The sequence below is a fragment of the Phalacrocorax aristotelis genome, chromosome 1 (genome assembly GCF_949628215.1).
Source record: "Phalacrocorax aristotelis chromosome 1, bGulAri2.1, whole genome shotgun sequence".
Taxonomy (NCBI): Eukaryota; Metazoa; Chordata; class Aves; order Suliformes; family Phalacrocoracidae; genus Phalacrocorax; species Phalacrocorax aristotelis.
The window spans coordinates 85,867,118-85,886,412 of NC_134276.1; the positions used below are offsets into that span (position 1 = coordinate 85,867,118).

Consider the following 19,295-nt stretch of genomic DNA (forward strand, 5'->3'; position numbering starts at 1 on the left):
GTGAAACGGGCGGCCCGAGTCCTTGTTTCAGGCTGCAGGGTATTTGGCTGCAGGCAGCCCTGGAGGCCTTTTAAATTGTCTGTGTTTACAGCTAAATATAAGTTCCTCAAAACTCTTCGTACAACACTCACGGATGTGTGTATATCTAGCATCTCTCTATATATACCACACTGTATTATGGAGCCGTTAGCCTGAAGCGTGGAAAAGTTTAACAGCTTTTCTTTGGTGATGGGGTCTTTAAAGGCAATTGCAAATATTATTTTAAGGAGGAGATTTATGCGGTGCCTAAAGTATGTTTCTGGTTTGCAGGCCAAATTATGTCCATGCCGATGCTCCTGGCAGCCTGGAGCCGCCGCGGGTCCCGCTGACGGCGATGTAGAAGCAGCACCGGCTGAGCCCGAGAAGCCTTGTGACATGGAGGAGCTGTACAAGGACACCCCAAACCTGCCCATGGACGTCACCAGCTCGCCCTCGGCGATGGCCAACAACAAGCTGGAGAACGGGGTGGCCCAGCTGATCACGGCAGAGGCCTGGAACATCAACTCGGCCGACCTGATGAAGAAGGCCCTGTCCCCACTGGTGACCGTCCCCGCGCCCTCCATCCTGACACCGCCGGCCGAGTCGCAGAGTGGTGTGGCCCTGAAGGTGGCAGCCACTGTGTTGCAGCCCATCTGCCTGGGGGACAGCCCCGTTGTCCTGCCCATCCACCTGCAGGTCGCCGGCAGCGCCGCCCCGCAGATGCCAGCCACCAATGCTGCCACCCCCTACGTCATGACCAGCCAGGGCCCCGTCCCGCTGCCCGTCCTCTTGGAGCAGCACGTCTTCCAGCACCTGAACTCACCCCTGGTGCTGCCCCCGGGGGCTTCCTGCCCCGCCAGCCCCCTGCATGCCGGCCTCTTCCCTGGCACCGCTGCCCCTGTTGGGCAGCCCCAGCTCCTGGACCCCAAGCCATCCAGCCAAGCCCAGGAGCCCGTCCTGCCCCCCGTCTTTCAGACGCCAGGGTTCGCCGCCGTCCTTCAGGACCTGTTTCCCTCGCAGGGTGCCCTGGGCTCTACCCCCTGCCAGCCCCCACCTGACTACGCCACCCTCCCACCCCAGGCCTTTAGCTCGCCCCTCTCCCCGCTGGTGCCCCCCGCCACGCTGCTGGTGCCCTACCCCGTCATTGTGCCCCTGCCCGTCCCTGTCCCCATCCCCATCCCTGTCCCCATCCCTGTGCCCCACGGCGCCGAGGCCAAGGCGGCCCCCGACCCGCCCAAGCCACCACTCTTCACCCCCCACTCCTGCAAGGGGACCCAGACCCCCCTGGAGAAGGAGGAGACAAAGCCCTTCGACCTTCTCCACCCACGGGAGTTTCCCCAGCTGAGCCGCCACACCGTCATCAAGATGGGCGGCGAGAACGAGGCACTGGACCTCTCCATGAAAGGGCCGCCTGCGCCCCGGGCCAGCGAGGCCGCCCCGCCACCACTGCCACCACCTGAGGACGGGGCCCTGGACCTGTCCCTTGCCTCCTCCCGCAAGCTGGGGGGACCCCATGGGGAGGCGGCTGGTGCCAGCCCTGCCGCCGCCGAGGGTAGCGTTCACCCTGCGCCGGACAAGCTCCCCGGCCCGGCCGTCCCCTTCGCCCCCTGCAAGCCCCAGGAGGCGTCGGGCAAGGCGGAGGGCAGGGGAGCAGGCAGCGGGCCGGCCGAGCTGCTGCGGCAGCCGCAGAAGTGGTTGGTGGAGCAGGCGGGCAGGGCAGGCTGCGAGCCCAAGGCCGGCAACAACATCGAGATCGTCAGCACCTCGCAGACAGCCAAAGTCATCGTCTCCGTCAAGGACGCCGTGCCCACCATCTTCTGCGGCAAGATCAAGGGCCTGTCAGGGGTCTCCACCAAAAACTTTTCCTTCAAAAGGGACCTGCCCCAGGACTCGGTGCTGCAGTGCTATGACGTGAAGAGCCCGCCCGAGCCCCGGGACAGCGCCGAGGCCCTCAGAAAACCCGTCAAAAACAGGAGCGTAAAGCTAAAGAAAATGAACTCGCCGGAGATACATATTCTTCCAATCAAGAAGCAACGGCTCGCTGCCTTTTTTCCAAGAAAGTAAATTATGGGTTTTTAGAATTTTAAGATTATTATGAGAAGAAGAAGGAAAAAAATAATTAAAAAGATGCACTTGGTTTTAAACTCATTTAAAACTTTAAACTATCTTTGTAAGTTATTTTTGGGGGAAGAGGGAGAGGATTGGATGTAGAGTCCCTATAAGCTGGGTTGTATGGTTTTGGTTTTTTTTCTTTCGGTTCTTTTGTTATCAAATTTTGACTTTTCATGGGAAACTGAATAAAAAGCAACCTATTTTTCAAGCAGATTGCACATTTTGCAGCTTTAATGGAGTAATGGATGAGTCAGAGGGGTAAGAGCTATTTTCACTGCCGTAAAGTGCTTTGATGATGTAATTCTTCATAACGGTCAGAATGGAAATTTCAAAATAAATGTTTGTACGTGCTAATTGGTAGCGGCATTTTTTGTCATTTCTGAATTGCTTTCAGTGTACAGAGACAAAAAAGTCTGTAAACTGTAAAGCGCCACGACTGAGTTGAGACAAGCCTGAAATGTTCAGAAAAAAATAAGAGGCTAAGAAATTTGTCCAGCGGCATCGTTGGAGAGGACGTCGCAACAGCCGCTAACGATGCGCCCAACCGAGCTTCCGGAGGAGTGAGAGCGAGCGAGTGGTACAGCCCAGTGCGCACCTACCGCCAGCATCATTGCGAGACACCCATAGGAAACGGTCTTAAAATATTAAGTAACATTCACAGTCACTTAAAAGAGAAAAGCCTAAAAGTCAGGGGAATTCAGTTGCCGGGGCGGGGGGGGGAAGGAAGGAGAAGTCACATAGTTTTTCCCAGCCTGACTACAGACATGTGGAAAAGTTGCTTATTGTTAGCTTTCTAAGTGTCTTTGATGGCTGAAGTCAATGCACATGAAAGAGCAGAACTGTGTAACTTTATCACTCGGCAGTGTACAAGCGCCCACGTCAATGGAGAAATGTGAATGTACAATTAAAATAAAAGTTCTGGTAGGTTATGGTTTTGCACTTGTCTATGGAAATGAGCTGGAGCATTATTCTATGTCGGCTTTTAAGTTCACATGGCTCGCTTGTAAAAATCCATCCCAATGGAAGGATGAACATGAGAGCAGGAGAACAATCTTTGGCGGGTGCTGCCTTTTTGTGGCTATACCTGTGCAGTAGAAAACCCCTTTTTTCTGGTATTATTTCAAGTGACGTTCCCAGCACCACACCAGTACTGTCTAGATAAAAAGGCCATTGCAAACCCATCAGCTAACCATGCCTTCCTTTACCTAGCTGCAGCTAAGCTACTTCCAAGACTCCTCTCAGGCAGTTTTGGGAAGGTTTTTGCGGTTGTTCATGCAACGAGAAGCTGCCCAAAGAAGCAGCTTCAGGGTTAGAAGTCTAATCACACCCTCAGGCATCGGTGTCATGCGAAAATCTGTTGAAACTTTTGATGCCAGCAGACAACAATTCACCATTCAGAAAATGCATTTGCATTAGGAGGTTAGGAAAAGCATGTGGTTGCTCTTTTCCTGGACTGAAGTATCACTGCCCTATTCCTTACTATGAAAATGGAGAACATTCACATAAGCGTAGCATCAAATTCTGTCAAACTCTTGTTTTCTAAGTATTTTTAAAGTCTTTTATTTTTCCCAAAGCTGGCAGAACTGACGATGTTCAGAAGAGGGTAAAGTGGGGATGGATTCATTAATGTTTAGTCATCTGACTGTATTTTTTCTAATTTTTTTTTTCTTAATTGAAAATACTCTACTCTGCTTTGCTCCTTCCAAGAAACTGCTGATGAAATGTGTCATCTTCTGGGTATTGCAGTGCAGAGGCTCAGTCTTTCAACATCCATTGGGACGGCCGTCCCTGTTGTCATTGCCCCACTCTGTTTCAACTGGGCCCGTTCCAGAGTGTCAAAAACCTTCTGAAAATGTAGTTTTCCCCAGGGCTACACCAGATTATTTAAAAAGGAGGAGGTCACAGCATTAGCTGTCATTTTTATTTTGTAGGTGACAGAAGCAAGTTCAAAAGGAGTTTCTGGGATTTGTTTTTCAAAAAGTACGCACTTCTCACACTGGTGGTTACATCTGCTGCACCGACTGCCCCGATCGCCGCCATCCTTGTGCGAGCATCATCCCCCGCAGCATCCTCAGCAGGCGGAGAGAGGGTATCCAGCCCGCGCGTGCCTTTCATGTCAGCCACCGGGCACCTGTGACAGGCAAAGCAGCGCCTGTCGCCGACCCTGACCGCAGGTGCTCAGGTTTTCCCTCCTCTCCTTTGCAGGCCTTTACTGGGACAATTAATGTGCCCAGGTTAACTTCAATACCCAGGCTACCTCCCGACCCACTCTGCACGCAGTGGTCTGGTTTAACTGAATTTAGACCACAAGCCCCAGAAACCCTGACAACAAATTAGGCTAAGTCAGCTTTTTTGCCATTATAAACCCATACAAGCACTGTCACAACACCCGATGCCTACAGGCAACTAATTCAGTTTAAAGCCAACTGGTACCGGTTGTAAAAGCAGACCAGACCAGCAGCCACACAGCTGCATCTTCCCCCAGACCATTACAAGAATAACTGAAAACTACTCTCTCTGAAACAGGGCTGAGGAAAAAACAGAGCAGGCTCCAACTATCTTAGCATCCCCCTCTGCCCCCCCAGGACCAGCCCCATTGGCTTTACAGGGCCACCTCCAGAAGGGCTGAGCTCCCTGGCACTGCTGGTCACCACCAACATCCCCATCGCCACAAGGCAATACAGGCTGGAGCCACCCCACTGGAAATGGATGGGCAGAGCAGACTGGGCTCACCCACCGCAGCGCCTGGCTTTTCCATTGCTTAGACTGCAATGGCAGGGGGGATATTCTGAACAGCATCTTCCCAGAAAGGCTCAGGGCAGCTCCTGCTCCCTCCCGTTACCCATTCATGCAACTCCAGCCTTCAATGCTGTGCCACAGGAAGAGCAGTCATGCACCAGCACCTCTCCTGATGCTTAACTCTGTTGGGCAAATGATGCTAAGTAGGGAACCTTTGCCTCCCACCATCCCTCGTGTGTGAAGCATGAGTCCTACATCCCATCAGCACGGGGGAGAAGCGGCCACTGAACAAGATACTTAATTACACCAAGATTGAGCACTTCTACCTCCTCCTCACCTCCAGCAGCAATTACAGATTTTGTGTATTGGGCTATTAATTTTCTACAGGGCTACATTTTAACTGCTTCTGAAACTTCTGTATGAGGAGAAGGATGCGGACCTGCACTCGTGATATATGGAGCTTCCATTTCTGGTGGCTGTTAATGGAGACATTAATACCTTTTGTGAAGTTGAAAGGAAAGTCGTTAAGCCATAATGGTAGGAGGAAGACGTTTTACAATGATGGGTATATGCAAGGTAGAGAAAGAGAGAGGGGCAGTACAGACCCTCAAGGGCACGCTGTGTTGGCTCCAGGCTTCCTTTGACTTGAACTTTGGATTTGGGTTTATTAGGGGGTGGGTGAGAGGGGAGAGGGTTGTCGGGGTCGGTTACCTTCCCCTCTGTTCTCTTCCCCACATCAGGCAGGGGCTTTGCAGGAAGCCAGACACCAGATGTGAAGAGGGGAGCAGGGCTGCACATCCCAGATGAAGGCCATGGTACGTGGCCGCCTCAGGGGTGGGCGAGCTCAGAGGCACCAGCCTGGAGCTTTCCTCCGTGGGGCAGCCAGTCCCCTTCCCCTGCGCTGCCCAAGGCACAGCCCTGGGACCAGGGCTAAGGTTTCAGCACATGGAGTTAGCTGTTGGCAACAGAAATGTATGCAAAGGAAGAATGAGCAGCTTCTCCGCCAGAGATCTTACCTGGACCGGGTGGTTTTTAGGCTGAGAGAACAGATAAGCAGTCAGGTAAAAAGCGACGGTTATGAGTACTGTTGCATTAGTGGTAGGAGTCTGAGGAGTGGCTAGGCAGAGACCCTACTGTTGAGTCACGAGGTTCAGACAGGACCCCCTTGCTTTCTAAACTTCTCTGAGAGGAGTCTAGATGTGGTTAAGCCCAGACTTAGTATCAGACTTGGTCAACGGTTTATTTTCTAAGGGTTGTAGGAGCAACCACTGAGAGTATTTGTTGTTAGCAACTAATTTGGCAGATGCCCAGGCCGGTTGCATTCAATGAGAACAATCACGGCTAGGTTAATGAATAGTACAATTTATTAAAGCAACAGACACACAGGTTCTTTGGATTACCAGTGATAAGATTGCTGGTTACAAGCCACACATAAATGCCGAAGATATGAGTATACTGCTAGGCTACAAGTATGCAAAACAAATATGAAGCAACTCTAATATGCAGCAAAGCAACTCTAATACGTTAGGGATTTAAAGTGACTCTATAGAGGTTTCCAATCTTACCCAAAGGTGTCCCAGTGGGGGGGAAGGAGGCTCAGCCCATCAACTGGTCCCAGAAGTCAGAGTGGTACGCGATGGTATCTTCCCCAACACCCTCTTTCTCTTCACACATTTTATACAATTTTTCCTCTTTCAGGTGGAGCTTGAGTGACTCTAGTTATAAATACCTTTATTATGATTGGTGTAAAATTTCCTTGCTTTACTTTTAAAAGCACAGACTAGAAGAAATTCAAAGCACATGCCCAGTGAGGGGTGGTCGCACCTTAGAGGCGGGTAACTTTTGGGATGGAGGTGTGTTTTGGTATTATAATTATATTACAATGAGCAAAGTTCACCAAAAGGACACCATTTTGTCAAAAGTATGATGGACTGTTGGCCCAGGGTGGCAAATATGCAGCGTACCAGCACCATGGTACCTCGAGCTCCCATTTATCACAGAGCCTGGCTGCAATGCCTCTGCACCGCTTCACCCTCCAGACAACTCCTCTTACAGTCAGGACGCCAAGTTCTCCTGGCATTGCCGATGTCTATGGTTACTAGGGAACTTCTGTGGAATGGATTCCTCACATAGCAGCTGCACGTCACCCTGACAGCTTCCTCAATGCTGTACCTTTTCTAAAAACATAAGTTTAATTTCTAAGTCACCTCCAGCAGTTATTCCGCAAGTACAAGGAAAAGGTGGAGAGCAGAGAGATGAAAGCAGGCAGTGGAAGCCAAGACAGAGCCACCTCCAGGCCTGTTAGCATTGCACCTTTATTAAAGTTAGCAAGCAGCCAGCCAGAGAACGAACGGGAGAAGCAAAGCTGCGGCCCTTGGCCACAGAGACAAAGAAGGTGTCAGCTTCAAAGACAAGGCTCCAGGGCCACTCAGCTTGGCGAGAGCGGGAAGAACGGTGAGCACTGAGCGCTAGGAAAGTAATGCTTTCTTGGGCTGATGGCAGCTGAGAAGGGAGGGCAGGGGGAGACCGTACATCAGATCACACGCATGCAGAGCACACGAGTCCCTGCTCCTGTCCTGATGGGGAAGAGCAGCAGCAAACCCAGCTCGACAGGAAGGGGAGTGGGAAGAGAACAGCAACGGCATCCATCCATTTCTGCATTCACAGGCCTGAAGTAATGTGTGTGACCTCGGCTCTCCTACGACTCATGCTCCTATCCACTACAAAATTTATATGCTACTACATCTCCCGATCAGCACCAACTTTTCATTTTTAACCACTTCTACCCATTTTCTGCTCAGCCCTGCCAGAGCACCGGGATGATTACACCACCTTGCACATCCCTGCAGAGGTTTGACCCACAGGGGCTTGAGGAGCAGCTTCACATGCTTCTAGCATGTGAAAGCTTTCAGGGGAAACTGGCTGGCACAGAAGCGGCCACCGAGCACCGAAGGGAGCAATTCGGAGAAGTCCATGCCCCATCACTTGCACAGAGGCACCTCAGGACAGCGATCCGACAACAATAAGTGACTTAACAGTCCTCATGAAGAATGTTCGACAATGAAAATAGCATAAAACAACATTGCATAATATCCTGGTGCCAGATGTTCTAGGTTTTTTTGTGCTCAAGTTTATAAAAACATGCTGAAGGGCTCAAAGACCTTTTTTCCTCTGGCTGGGATCAGTTCCTGCCTTCCCAAATGCAGCCAGCCTGCCACCATGACATTAATGATGTTAATTTGTGCAATTTGCTTTTTTCACTCACCTTTCACTTTTCCCCCCCCAATGCTTTCCCCTCCTCTTTTTTAAAGTTGCACTTCTCTTAGACTACACCAGATACTCTTAATGCTTAAGTTTGCAATTCAGAGTGCTCTGGGGCAGTCCTACACACACAAGCAAATCCCCTAATTTTAGTGCGGAAAACATATTTTCCACAGTTGTTAAAAACCTGGTATCACAGCCCTGCTAGGAAAATCCATTCTGTTGCTGAACCATCTGAAGCATTTCTTTATGTTTGGGGAGAAAAATTACTAATGGCTAAAATATTTAGCACTGCTTTGTGCCCGTATACTGCAGGCTCTCCTAGAATAATAGCATAATATCCTGGTACTGAAATTATTAGAATAGTTTCAAAATAAGAGGAGAAAATTAAAAGAGCAAACAGCAGGGTACAATCTAATCAAGTATCTGGAAAAAAATATTTCCAGGTAACAATTAGTTTTCACTGTTAAGAACTACGTTTCCAGTGAAGCACTGGTAATGGACACACCGCTTCCCTGCGTCAGCCTCTGTTGGCCCTGCCTTGCTCCTGGGATTACTAACGTTCCTTAGCCCACAGCTGTCTCAAAACGGTCACATTTTCTGCATTGTTTCAATATAATCCTTCCCACCACATCCTCGTCAACAGAGTTCCCATCCTTCTTTGCTTAAGAACAGAAGATAGGCAACATTTTGTCCTAGTCTGGCATCTCACAGACCAAGGGTGTGTCACTGTGACACAAAACAAGGAGGCCCTTCTTTCTGGAGCTTATGTACTGCAAGAAAACCCCTAAGAGTCCCGTTAGTAAGCATGGGAAAGCTATTAATTTCTGAGGCTTCTGATACACAAGTCATTTCTTTGTTATTGAGGGGAAAAAAAACCTACCTGCATTCACAGTTATAAAGGTATTGAGTGGATTTTTCATTCTTTAAACAAATGTTTCAAAGCAAGTTCCCTCAAAAGCTTGGTCCATAGAGCACAGTCCAGCATAAGAGAGTATGCGCCTGCCCTTCAGAGACCCTCCACAGCTCAATCATGACAGCACAGAACTGCCACACTTGATCATAACTTTTTGGGCTAGACATTCCGGACATCTGGACTTTTGAGTAAGACCCCCGTGCAGTCAATCATGGGATCTGGCCCACGGGAACTGGCCCATGGTTAGTTCAATGTGCACCTCAACATTTCCTTCTGAATGCTGACTAGGTCAATCAACGCCAACTAGACCTTCAATAAAGGACTTGAAAGGGGAGTACCCTTGAGTAAGGGGACTGTTCCATCTTACTTGCAACAAATACCACTTTAGGTGGTGAATTAGCTCACGTGCTGAAGTTAAGTGAGATGGGTATTGAGGCCCTCATAATAGATACTGGAGATCTGGTCAATGAAGCCAACAGAGTCAAGAGAGCTATTCATCTCCTTGTAAAGCAGATCTGGTCAGATCACTCATAGCCTCAACCCAGTCAGCTAGACCTCCATGGACTACAATAAGAGACAACCTAGACAGCTATGATATAAAGACATGAAGTTATATGAAATTAAACCCAATCCTGTATTCCTAGGTTTTGGCTCTTCGCTTGGTCTGGCTTTAGAAGAAATCACATCAAGAGGGAGTTGGTAGCAGCAGCTCATTCCATTAGGAAGAAACAATTTAAGGACAGAGGGAGGATGCCCCAAGAATTGCGTAGGGAATTACAAGGACTCGGGCCATGTTTTCATACGATATCACATCAAGATAAAATACTTCACATCCCTGACATTGCTCAAAATGTTAATCTCTAACTTTCCTCTTTAAAAACCCATCTCAACGCAAACAAGGGCAGTAGTTATGACCCAACAGTCAGTGCATCCAAATGTGAAACAGTTAATTTGGTATATCCACCTGGTTTTCTCTTTTCTGATTTTCCATGACTTCATTCTTCCTATATTTTCCTTCCCATGTTTATTGCACACAAACCCTATCACTCATCCCAGGCTTCCATTTCTGTTTTTTTTTTTTTTTTAAAACATTTAAACTTTCCCCAACCTGTTCATTTCCTGTAGCCAATCACCACCTAGGCAAAGACAGTTTAAAATTAATACGCTATGGTGAATGCAAAGATGTATGAAAGTAATATGCTTCCTTTGGCTCAGCTGGTCCCTTGAAAATAAACTACTGACTGCATTCAGTTAAAAAAAAAATCCACAACAAACCACCAACACCCCACCCCTCAATCCCAAACTAAAACCAACCCCCCACCATTGCCCACTGAGCCTAATAAGCAATACATCCCAGGAACATTATGATGACCCATCTAGCACCTCACCCATAAAGCACAAGCATAAGCCAAGGATAGATGAAAACGGAGCATTTGTTTATTAATTTCTCCCTCCCCACTATTTTGTTAAAGCGAGTACAGGGAGTTAAAAAAAAAGAGACAGAAAGCACTTTGTAGACCACACCTTGAGGAACACTGCCCAGTTGGGAGGCATCTGTTCACAACCGAGTACCACCAACATTCCCAGGCAAGGGGAGAGATCAGTAGCAACAGTTAGTATGTACATCAGAGATCAAGCAAGCAAGCTGCAGAGTCCTCTTCTTATTTATCAAAACACACAGGAGTAAGAAGTATGTGCAAAGATCCTTCCTTCAAAATAGACGGTCTCCAATAGGAGGAAGACCTGCTTGGCAGCACTGGTTTGGAACTGGAAGTTGAGGGAAGAAGAGTTCAGACCTGTTTGAAAACCCCACTCTTAAGTGTCTGGACAGCATTAGCACAATTGCTTGGGGAAACAGTGTGCCTCTGTAACTAGTGAAAAAAACCTAAATATGAGAAAGGGAGAAATCTAGTAGAATTATGACCTCTCGCATTTAAACACCAGACTTTCTAAGGTGCTCCACCATTCATGAAGATTTTTTTTCACAGTGCCTTACCAATTGCCTCAGCTTCCACCTGGGAGGGTAGATGAGCCTTTGTCTTTCCAGTTCTTGACCTCGGTGCTGAGACTGCCAATGCAGGGTAATGGCAATTATCATGGTGGTTTTGTGGTGTATTCATTTCCTTCCAGCTGTCACAACTAGAAAGGAACTACTGGCAGAGAGGGTTTCTGCCATCTTCAAGCTGTACATCTGTTCGCATTTGTCTGTTCACACAACATGGGATGTGATCTCCCTTTCCGCTTGTGCTGGCATCTGTTTTCTCATACTGTTTGTCCTGGAAGGGCTTTGATTTCGGAGGCTGAAAAGTGAATCTCAGTAGATGAAATTCTTTTAATGTATTTTAAAAAGAAAAGAAGTGTGCAGCCTTCACTATTAGCATTAAACAGTTCCCCTGCAGATAATGAACACTGAAATAAAACTAGCAGTGGTCCATAAAGCTATGAGGAGAAGCAGCTCATGCAGGACTCCTCAGCTTGTACAGCAGGACTGGGAGATTCTGGAGCTGGTAGAAGCTACCTCTGATTCAAATGGGACAAATTACAGGCAATCAAAGTGATCTGCTAGGACAGGGATGGGTGATTCATGTAAGTGAGGGATTTAAAAGCCTACTGGACCACTTTAAGTGGCCTATTTTAAGTACATAGAGAACTTCCATCATCCACACAGCCACAGTGTGAGAATTTAGGACAAACTGTTAGAGGAGAAAGTTTTAACCTCAAAACAATCTGAGGTTCTCACTTAAAAAAAAAAAAAAAGATAAAAAATGCCTCATAGTTTATGACACAACACAGTGAGTTTACAACAGACTCTTCAGATTTTAAGAAGATGAAGTCTCAAAATGGGTCTGTGCAACCTTTGAACCAATAAGAGCACTGAGAGTTGGGGAACATGATCCCAGGATTATGGGCTAGTTAGTAAGCTTTACAGAGAAAAAAGTTATAATGAAGACTGGAGAAAAAAGGAGCAAGCATTTCACCACAGCAATGGATGTGAAATCAGCTTCTGCCTCCCTACATCACTCTTAGGCACTTATAAATGAGCACTTGTTACTCACTCCAACAGCTTTACATGCAATTAAAAAAAAAAAAAAAAAAAGAGAGGAGGAATATATGACCTTTGAAATTGATCTCGAGGGGGTCTTTTCTTCCTCTCCCCCACCCCCCAAACGAAGCCAGCCTAACTTTACATAGCTTCAACTCAGCAGAAAGAGCAGAAAAATGAAGATGCTCGTAACTTTCAGAACAGTTTCACATATCTAATGTTGGAATTAAATGCTTATTTTATTCTATTATGTAACTAGCTAACCAAAAAAAAATATTGCTATCCACTTTTAAAATGTGTTTGTCACGATACTGTGTTAAAATAGACTACGCTCTATAGGTGACAAAAGGAAGTCTGGGGAAATGTGGGCACACTGCTGAATGAGATGGGGGACATCATTACATAGGATGTGGAAAAGGCTGAAGTGCTGAATGTCTGCTTTGCCTCAGTCTTTACTAGCAAGACCAGCCTTCAGGAATCCCAGGTCCCAGAAACTGGGGGAAAGGCTGGAGCAAGAACGGTGCACTCCTGATGGAAAAGGATCAGGTCACGGAGTACTGAAGCAAACTGCACATACAGAAGTAAGGGACCTGATGGGATGCACCCACGAGTGTTTAAGGAGCTGGGTGACGTCTTTGCAAGGCCACTCTCCAAAATTTTTGATCAATCATGGTGAATTATAGAAGCACCTGGAGATGGGAGGAAAGGAGAAGTCATGTCTATCTTGAAGAAAGGCAAGGAGGATGAACTACAAATCAGTCAGCCACACCTCCATCCCCAGAAAAGTGATGGAACAGCTAATGCTGGAAACCATGCTCAGGCACATGAACAAGATGATGATCATCAGGAGTAGTCAGCATGGCTTCACCAAGAGGAAGTCATGCTTGACCAACTTCATAAACTTCCATGATGAAATGACTGGCCTGGTAGATGAGGAGGGTGAGCAGCAGATATTATCTACCTGGACTTGAGGAAGGCCTTTGACAGTGTCTCCTGTAAGATCCCCATAGGCAACCTGCTGATGTACGGGCTGGATGAGCACACAGTGAGCTGGACTGGAAACCGGCTGAATGGCTGGGCCCAGGGGATGATGATCCGTGGCACAAAATCAAGTTGGAGGCCAGTGACTAGTGGTGTACCCCAGGGGTCAATACTGGGTCCAATCCTCTTTAGCACCTTCAGTAATGATCTGGATGATGGGGCAGAGCGTGCCTTCAGCAAGTCTGCAGATGACACCAGACTGGCAGGAGCGGCTCACACACCAGAGGGTCGTGCTGCCATCCAGAGGTACGTCAACAGGCAGGAGAAGTGGGCCAATAGGACCTCATGAAGTTCAACAAGGAGAAGCATAAGGTCCTGCACCTGGGGAGGAACAACCCCAGGCACCAGTATGTGCTGGGGCCGCCCAGCTGGAAGGCAGCTTTGTAGAAGAGGAGCCAGGGGTGCTGGTGGACACCAAGTTGAACATGAGCCAGCCATGCACCCTTGCTGCAAAAAAGGCTAATGGTGCCCTGGCCTGCATTAGGAGGAGTGTTGCCAGCAGACTGCGGGAGGTGATCCTTCCCCTCCCCTCAGCACTGGTGAGGCCGCAGCTGGAGTGCTGCGTCCAGCTCTGGGCTCCCCAGTACAAGAGAGACGTGGACATACTGGAGAGAGTCCAATGAAGGGCCACAAAGGTGATGAAGGGGCAGGAGCACCGCTCCTGTGAGGAAAGGCTGAGAGAGCTGGGACTGTTCAGCCTGGAGAAGAGAAGGCTCGGGGGGATCGCATCGATGTATAGAAGTACCTGAGGGGAGGGTGCAACGAGGACAGAGCCAGGCTCTTTGCAGAGGTTCCCAGTGGCAGGACCAGAGGCAAGGGGCACAAACTGAAAGAGAGGAGGTTCCCTCTGAACATCAGGCAATGCTTTTTCACAGTGAGGGTGACCGAGCCCTGGCACAGGTTGCCCGGGGAGGGTGTGGAGTCTCCAGTCCTTGGGGGTATTGAGAAACTGCCTGGACCTGGGCAACCGGCTGTAGGCGTCCCTGCTTGAGCAGGGGTCTTGGACCAGATGACCTCCAGAGATGCCTTCCAACCTCAACTAGTCCTTGGTTCTGTGAAACACTCCTCAACTCTGACTTAGAACAGGGCACATACAAGAGAAAACTAGAAACACAAAAAACTGTAGATATAAAACCTGCTATATTTAATTTGAAAGCCCTCACATCTATGTTGAGCATTTTTTTGTTTTTCTTTGTAGCACTGTTTTTTATACAGTTTTCTATAAAATAGTAACTGGAAGTAACAAGTGTAAGTCTGTTATAGAAAAAGGTTTTAGAAATTTTATAATTTTAGAGTAATTGGTATAGAGAACAATGCACAAAATTCTCCTTAGTGGTCTAGACAAAAACACCAGGCAGACTTAAGATAAACTTTGATAATGCAGAACAGAAAAAAACCCCAATCAGCTCAAACTGTTATCTTAAAACAGTGACTACCAGCCTCTGCTTCAAGTTGGCTGGACACAGGCGGCTCCGACTCCTTGATTTTGGATGTCATGCCATTTAAATAAAAAATTATTTACATTACAGATTCACATACACAAACATATGAATACACTTTCATTAGTTACTCATATTTAAATGAAAAGATGATCCTGATTTGGCCCGCTGGAATAATAGATTAATAGCAAAAGGTTACTAGAGACCCCTGAGTTAAGCAGGAAGATAAACTATTAATTCAACAGTGTATCCATGTTTCAATTCTCTGAATTTCACCACCAATTAAAGGAAAAGACAAGCACAAAAAACCATGGTGTTTCATCTAAACAGGTTAAAACGTCAAGACTTTAATCATCCTTACTCAGGCTTCATTTTTCCCCTACAGGAATACTTGAGATACTCAAATGTAAAATTTTTCTATCACGTGCAGGCATACACAATCACATGCACAGACTCACATAAAACTGTCAGAGTAACAGAGAAGGTTAACATTGCTTTTGAGCAAATTATACCCCAGAATGACTGGAAAGGAAGAAGCGTTTCTACAAATACCATGAGTATTCAAGAGAATATCTTTGCCCGGGTGTCTACTACCTGACGTAAAAAATGGTGTGCCTTATTAAAAGCAACAGAAAGGGTGAAGATGCTCCATCCTTTGAGCCAACATTTATAACATGCTGCTGCTGTCTTTCACTGTCATTCCTGAAAAAGTCCTACAACATGTGTACAGCCACAACAAACTTGTTAGAAGTGCCATCATGTCAACTGCAACGTGCAATCACCCTGCCGTACTCCTCAATTTCAATATTGTATAGATCATCTGCGACAAGAACTGTGAGAGCTTCTAGTCTTCCCAGGGAGTAGCATTTTAATATCAAACAGAAGAGATCTAACGATGTACCGAGGAGTTACAGCACTGTCTTGCAAGATGACGGAAAGATACAGAACCAGATAAGCAGATGAATCCCTGTTGATAGAAAAACAACTCAGAGAAACAAAGAGAATACATCATGTTGTCTTCTATATCAAATATGCACCAAAAAGATATTCAATGTCTTTTGGGAGAGATGCAAAATGCCTCTGGACTATTGTTACTACCAACCTCCAAGTTCCATAATTTGCCTGCAAAGAATTTAAGGTTACCATTAACTCAATTTAAGTTACTTCTCAAGTGCAGGCTGATCACTGCGACCAACCATCGGAACAACAGACTTCTGTATCATAGAAAGAAGAAAACATGAAAAGTAAATGAAGTTCAAACTTACCACCATTAACTGCTTTGACTTAAAATACTTCAGGTCTTCATCTGAACACAAGACAAACAGTTTTTAGCAGTCTCTTCCCCTCAGTGGTTATATGAGAATTCTGTAAGCTCCAAGTGGCAAAATTATATCCAAAACTAAAGAGTTGAATATATTCCTAAGCTGTTCTTTTGAAATCATAGGCCAACCCATGTTCAAACATTAACTGCTTCAGATAAACGATGTTGGAATCATTTTACCCTTTTGATTAGAACTTCCTTGCATCAGATGTTTACATGAACGGTGAAGAACTGCCAAAGGCTAGATAAGACAGCTACCCTCGCCTAGGCAAACAGCACTCACACATACACACAATATCAAACAGAACGGAGAGTTACAACAATGAACAAAGTATTTTATTTTTGTTGATAGATAAGAACATCCCACTGAAAATAAGGAATAAAAAATATATTCTGCTACAACACTTTGAACGCTTGAATCTCACGCTACAGCACACAGTGAAATGCTGGTACTGCAACATCACAGTAATCCCTGCGCACATGGGTGCACAGAAAGCCTTGAACAAATATTTATACCCATAATAGTGCCATGTACAAAAATGTCATTCCATAAAGGCCAAACAGAAAACTTAAACTTCTTTGTTCTTCTTACACCAATGGCAATGCAAAAATTGGAAACTGATTTTCAGTCAGTTACTTCCACTTAAATCACATGAGATCTTTTTACACTGAAGAACTCCGCAATTCAGTATAATAAAGCATGGAAGAAATAAGGTATAAACAATATACTGAACGTGAGGGGCATGATGTTTTCCTCAATATATAACTAACTTTCATATGGTTACACCAACAATCAAGTCAGTATTTTCCTAACACAAAGAAAAAAAATTCTGCTTCTCCAATCAATGCTCTGACCTTTTCTTACTATAAAGAGCATGCCCGTATTACTCATCTAAGCATACATGCACCACAAAAGATATGCAAAACAAATCAATATAGATAACCTTTAGTGTCAAATGTCTAATGATGTAATAATAAAAACAATTCTCAAAGTCAAAATGACTTGCTAAATTAAAATTGCATTGCAGTCACTTAGACTAACAAAATCCTTGGACACTTGTGAGCCACAAAATGTATTATTTCGCAGCAGTATTTATGCTGAAACCTGAGGAGTATCAGACTATTGGTAAAGCAAGGCATTTTCAGAAAAGGAATTTGTAAAAAATACATTTATACTATACGCTTTCATATAAAAAGGCAGTAAGAAATATAATAAAACCTACCATTTTAGGACTACACCTTTCCTAGCAAATAGTTTTTATCACTTGCACTATTACATACAGTACATTCAGTTTCCTACACAGAAAGTATATTTTCTTGTCCCTGATGTATATTCCAATTGGCAGTGACAACAAACTGCTTTATTATCACTACTTATTCTTGCAGCTTATATGAACAGCACCAATTTTACCCCAAAAAAGGGCTTATCAGTTACATAGTAGCACTTCCTTACAGGAAATATAAGCCCAAAACATTGGAACCAAACACGTCTTTCCAGAATATATGGCTCAGAGCTAAGGGATGAATAACCAAGAGTATTGCATAGTACAGGGATCTCACCTGTATGAATAAACACACTCTTTGATTGTTTGTCACCTTCTGACTCCAAGAACGGACAACAAATTAAACAGGTATTAATGAATATGATAGTAGTACACAGCTAAATTTGCTGGTAAAACAAACAACAAGAAATTGTACAGTTCTCTCTGGCACAGTGCAAAGTACACATTAAAAAACTGAATACATATGTACAGTGTGTATGTATATTTTTTTATATACATAGTATGTATTTCCCTGACATACACGTGTATATATAAAAAGCATGAACACACATATCCATGCCAAACTTAGCAAAAAGATGGAATGCTTAAAATGTGGATGCATTGTTCCAGTTAAAGCAGTCTGTCCCAGAAATGGCTGTTCATACAGCCAATATGCCAATATTTATTGCCTGCATAAATTGACAATATACCGTACATTTGTCCTCATAACTTACCAAAGGACTGATAAAACACACTTTATAAAAGCTTATATTCGTATTAAGCCCTCTCCTCCATAACCCTTCTCTCCCCACACCTCCATCCACCAGGACCAATTCATATGGCTATTCCCTTTATGGAAATCTAGGAAAAATAATCTAGAAAAATATGCTAGAGTATTACCCTGCTGGAGGACCAGTCACAGGATTCACTACAAAAGATGAGATCTTCTATTTTAAATTTCTCTTGCAATATAAAAGTTTACAGCCACCCCTGTAAAAATTATTAACACCTGATGCTGGTTTGTTTTATTATTTTCCTTTGGGATTCAGCTGTTTTGGTTCTGAATATGAACACATTGGCTGAAGCCTGTAACACAGAACGTACTTTTCAGGATTAGGAGAGCACTGTTAACCAACCTGCCCGCCCCCAGTATGATCAACTGTCCTTCCCTGCAAACTTTCTGAAGCAGGTCACAAAATACTAGAACGTGATACAGTTCCCCCCCCACCCCCTGCCTTTATCCTGAATGTCATTTTTTTACATTTTGAGAGCACTTTCCAAAAAATAAAGATGATTTATATCAGCAAAATAGCTTCAAATAAAGGCGACGGCCGTGAACCTGAGAGCTTAGTGTGATACGACCACACATATTTGTGGTATCCCCATTGGCTAGTACTTTCCTTGTTTAAGTCTTTCAATGTGGTAGCACAACTTTAGGGCAGGCCCCAGCTTCAGTCCCATATATTTCATTATCATATCACTCCTCAGTAAGAGCAGTGCCTTCCCATCAATTTCCTGCAAAAGGAAGAGAATAAAAACAACATACAACTACTTTAACAAGCTGCATGTTAAAACTGGAAAGTACGTTATACTTGTTTATACTGTAGTAAAAATTTCTCTGCTATATATAATATATAAACATATACCTAATATATAAAACAGCAACAGTATAATTTGATATTTACAGATGGCCGCTGAAATTGAATTTATTTTAGTATTTGTTCATGTATGATTAAGGTATTTAAGAAATTAGAGTGAGTAAAAGAAACTGTCCAAACAGCCCTCAAAATTAGGTACCGGCTAGGGAAAAAAGGGAATGGGTCAAGGGGAAAAAACAAGAAGCTGCAAAGGAAGGTCTGTGCAGTTAGAGACTAAATGATCCAAGCGCTGAGGCCTTGCACTGAACCTTGAACACAGCTGTGGGAGGGTTCTGGCATGCGCATGCAAACAGTCACACGGAGGAAGGGGTTATAGGCCATCTAAATCTGTGAAATAAGACAGATCTATGTCCAGGTTAAACCCGACAGACTGTTAGGATCAAGACCAAGGACAACTTAGTCAGATTTCAACTGCCTGGTTGAGAAGCTGCCGAAATGTGGCAGTCCTAAGCTCTTAGCAGCATTACATACCGTAGACAGGCAAT

At 45.3% G+C, this 19,295-nt stretch overlaps 2 protein-coding genes across 12 annotated transcripts in view; one reads left to right on the top strand and one right to left on the bottom strand.

Moving 5' to 3' along the window:
• Positions 1–2,484, top strand: part of RAI2 (retinoic acid induced 2) — a 45,486-nt gene extending 43,002 nt beyond the window's left edge. For all 3 annotated transcript variants that reach the window (XM_075096414.1, XM_075096425.1, XM_075096405.1), the window contains exon 2: positions 310–2,484. In XM_075096414.1, the coding sequence (XP_074952515.1) occupies positions 415–2,082 (1,668 nt within the window). In that variant the 5' untranslated portion in view covers positions 310–414 and the 3' untranslated portion in view covers positions 2,083–2,484. The remainder of the gene's footprint in view (positions 1–309) is intronic.
• A 13,720-nt stretch (positions 2,485–16,204) lies between these two features.
• Positions 16,205–19,295, bottom strand: part of SCML2 (Scm polycomb group protein like 2) — a 73,595-nt gene continuing 70,504 nt past the window's right edge. For all 9 annotated transcript variants that reach the window (XM_075096365.1, XM_075096357.1, XM_075096322.1 and 6 more), the window contains one exon: positions 16,205–18,667. In XM_075096365.1, coding sequence (XP_074952466.1) covers positions 18,542–18,667 — 126 coding nt within the window. In that variant the 3' untranslated portion in view covers positions 16,205–18,541. The remainder of the gene's footprint in view (positions 18,668–19,295) is intronic.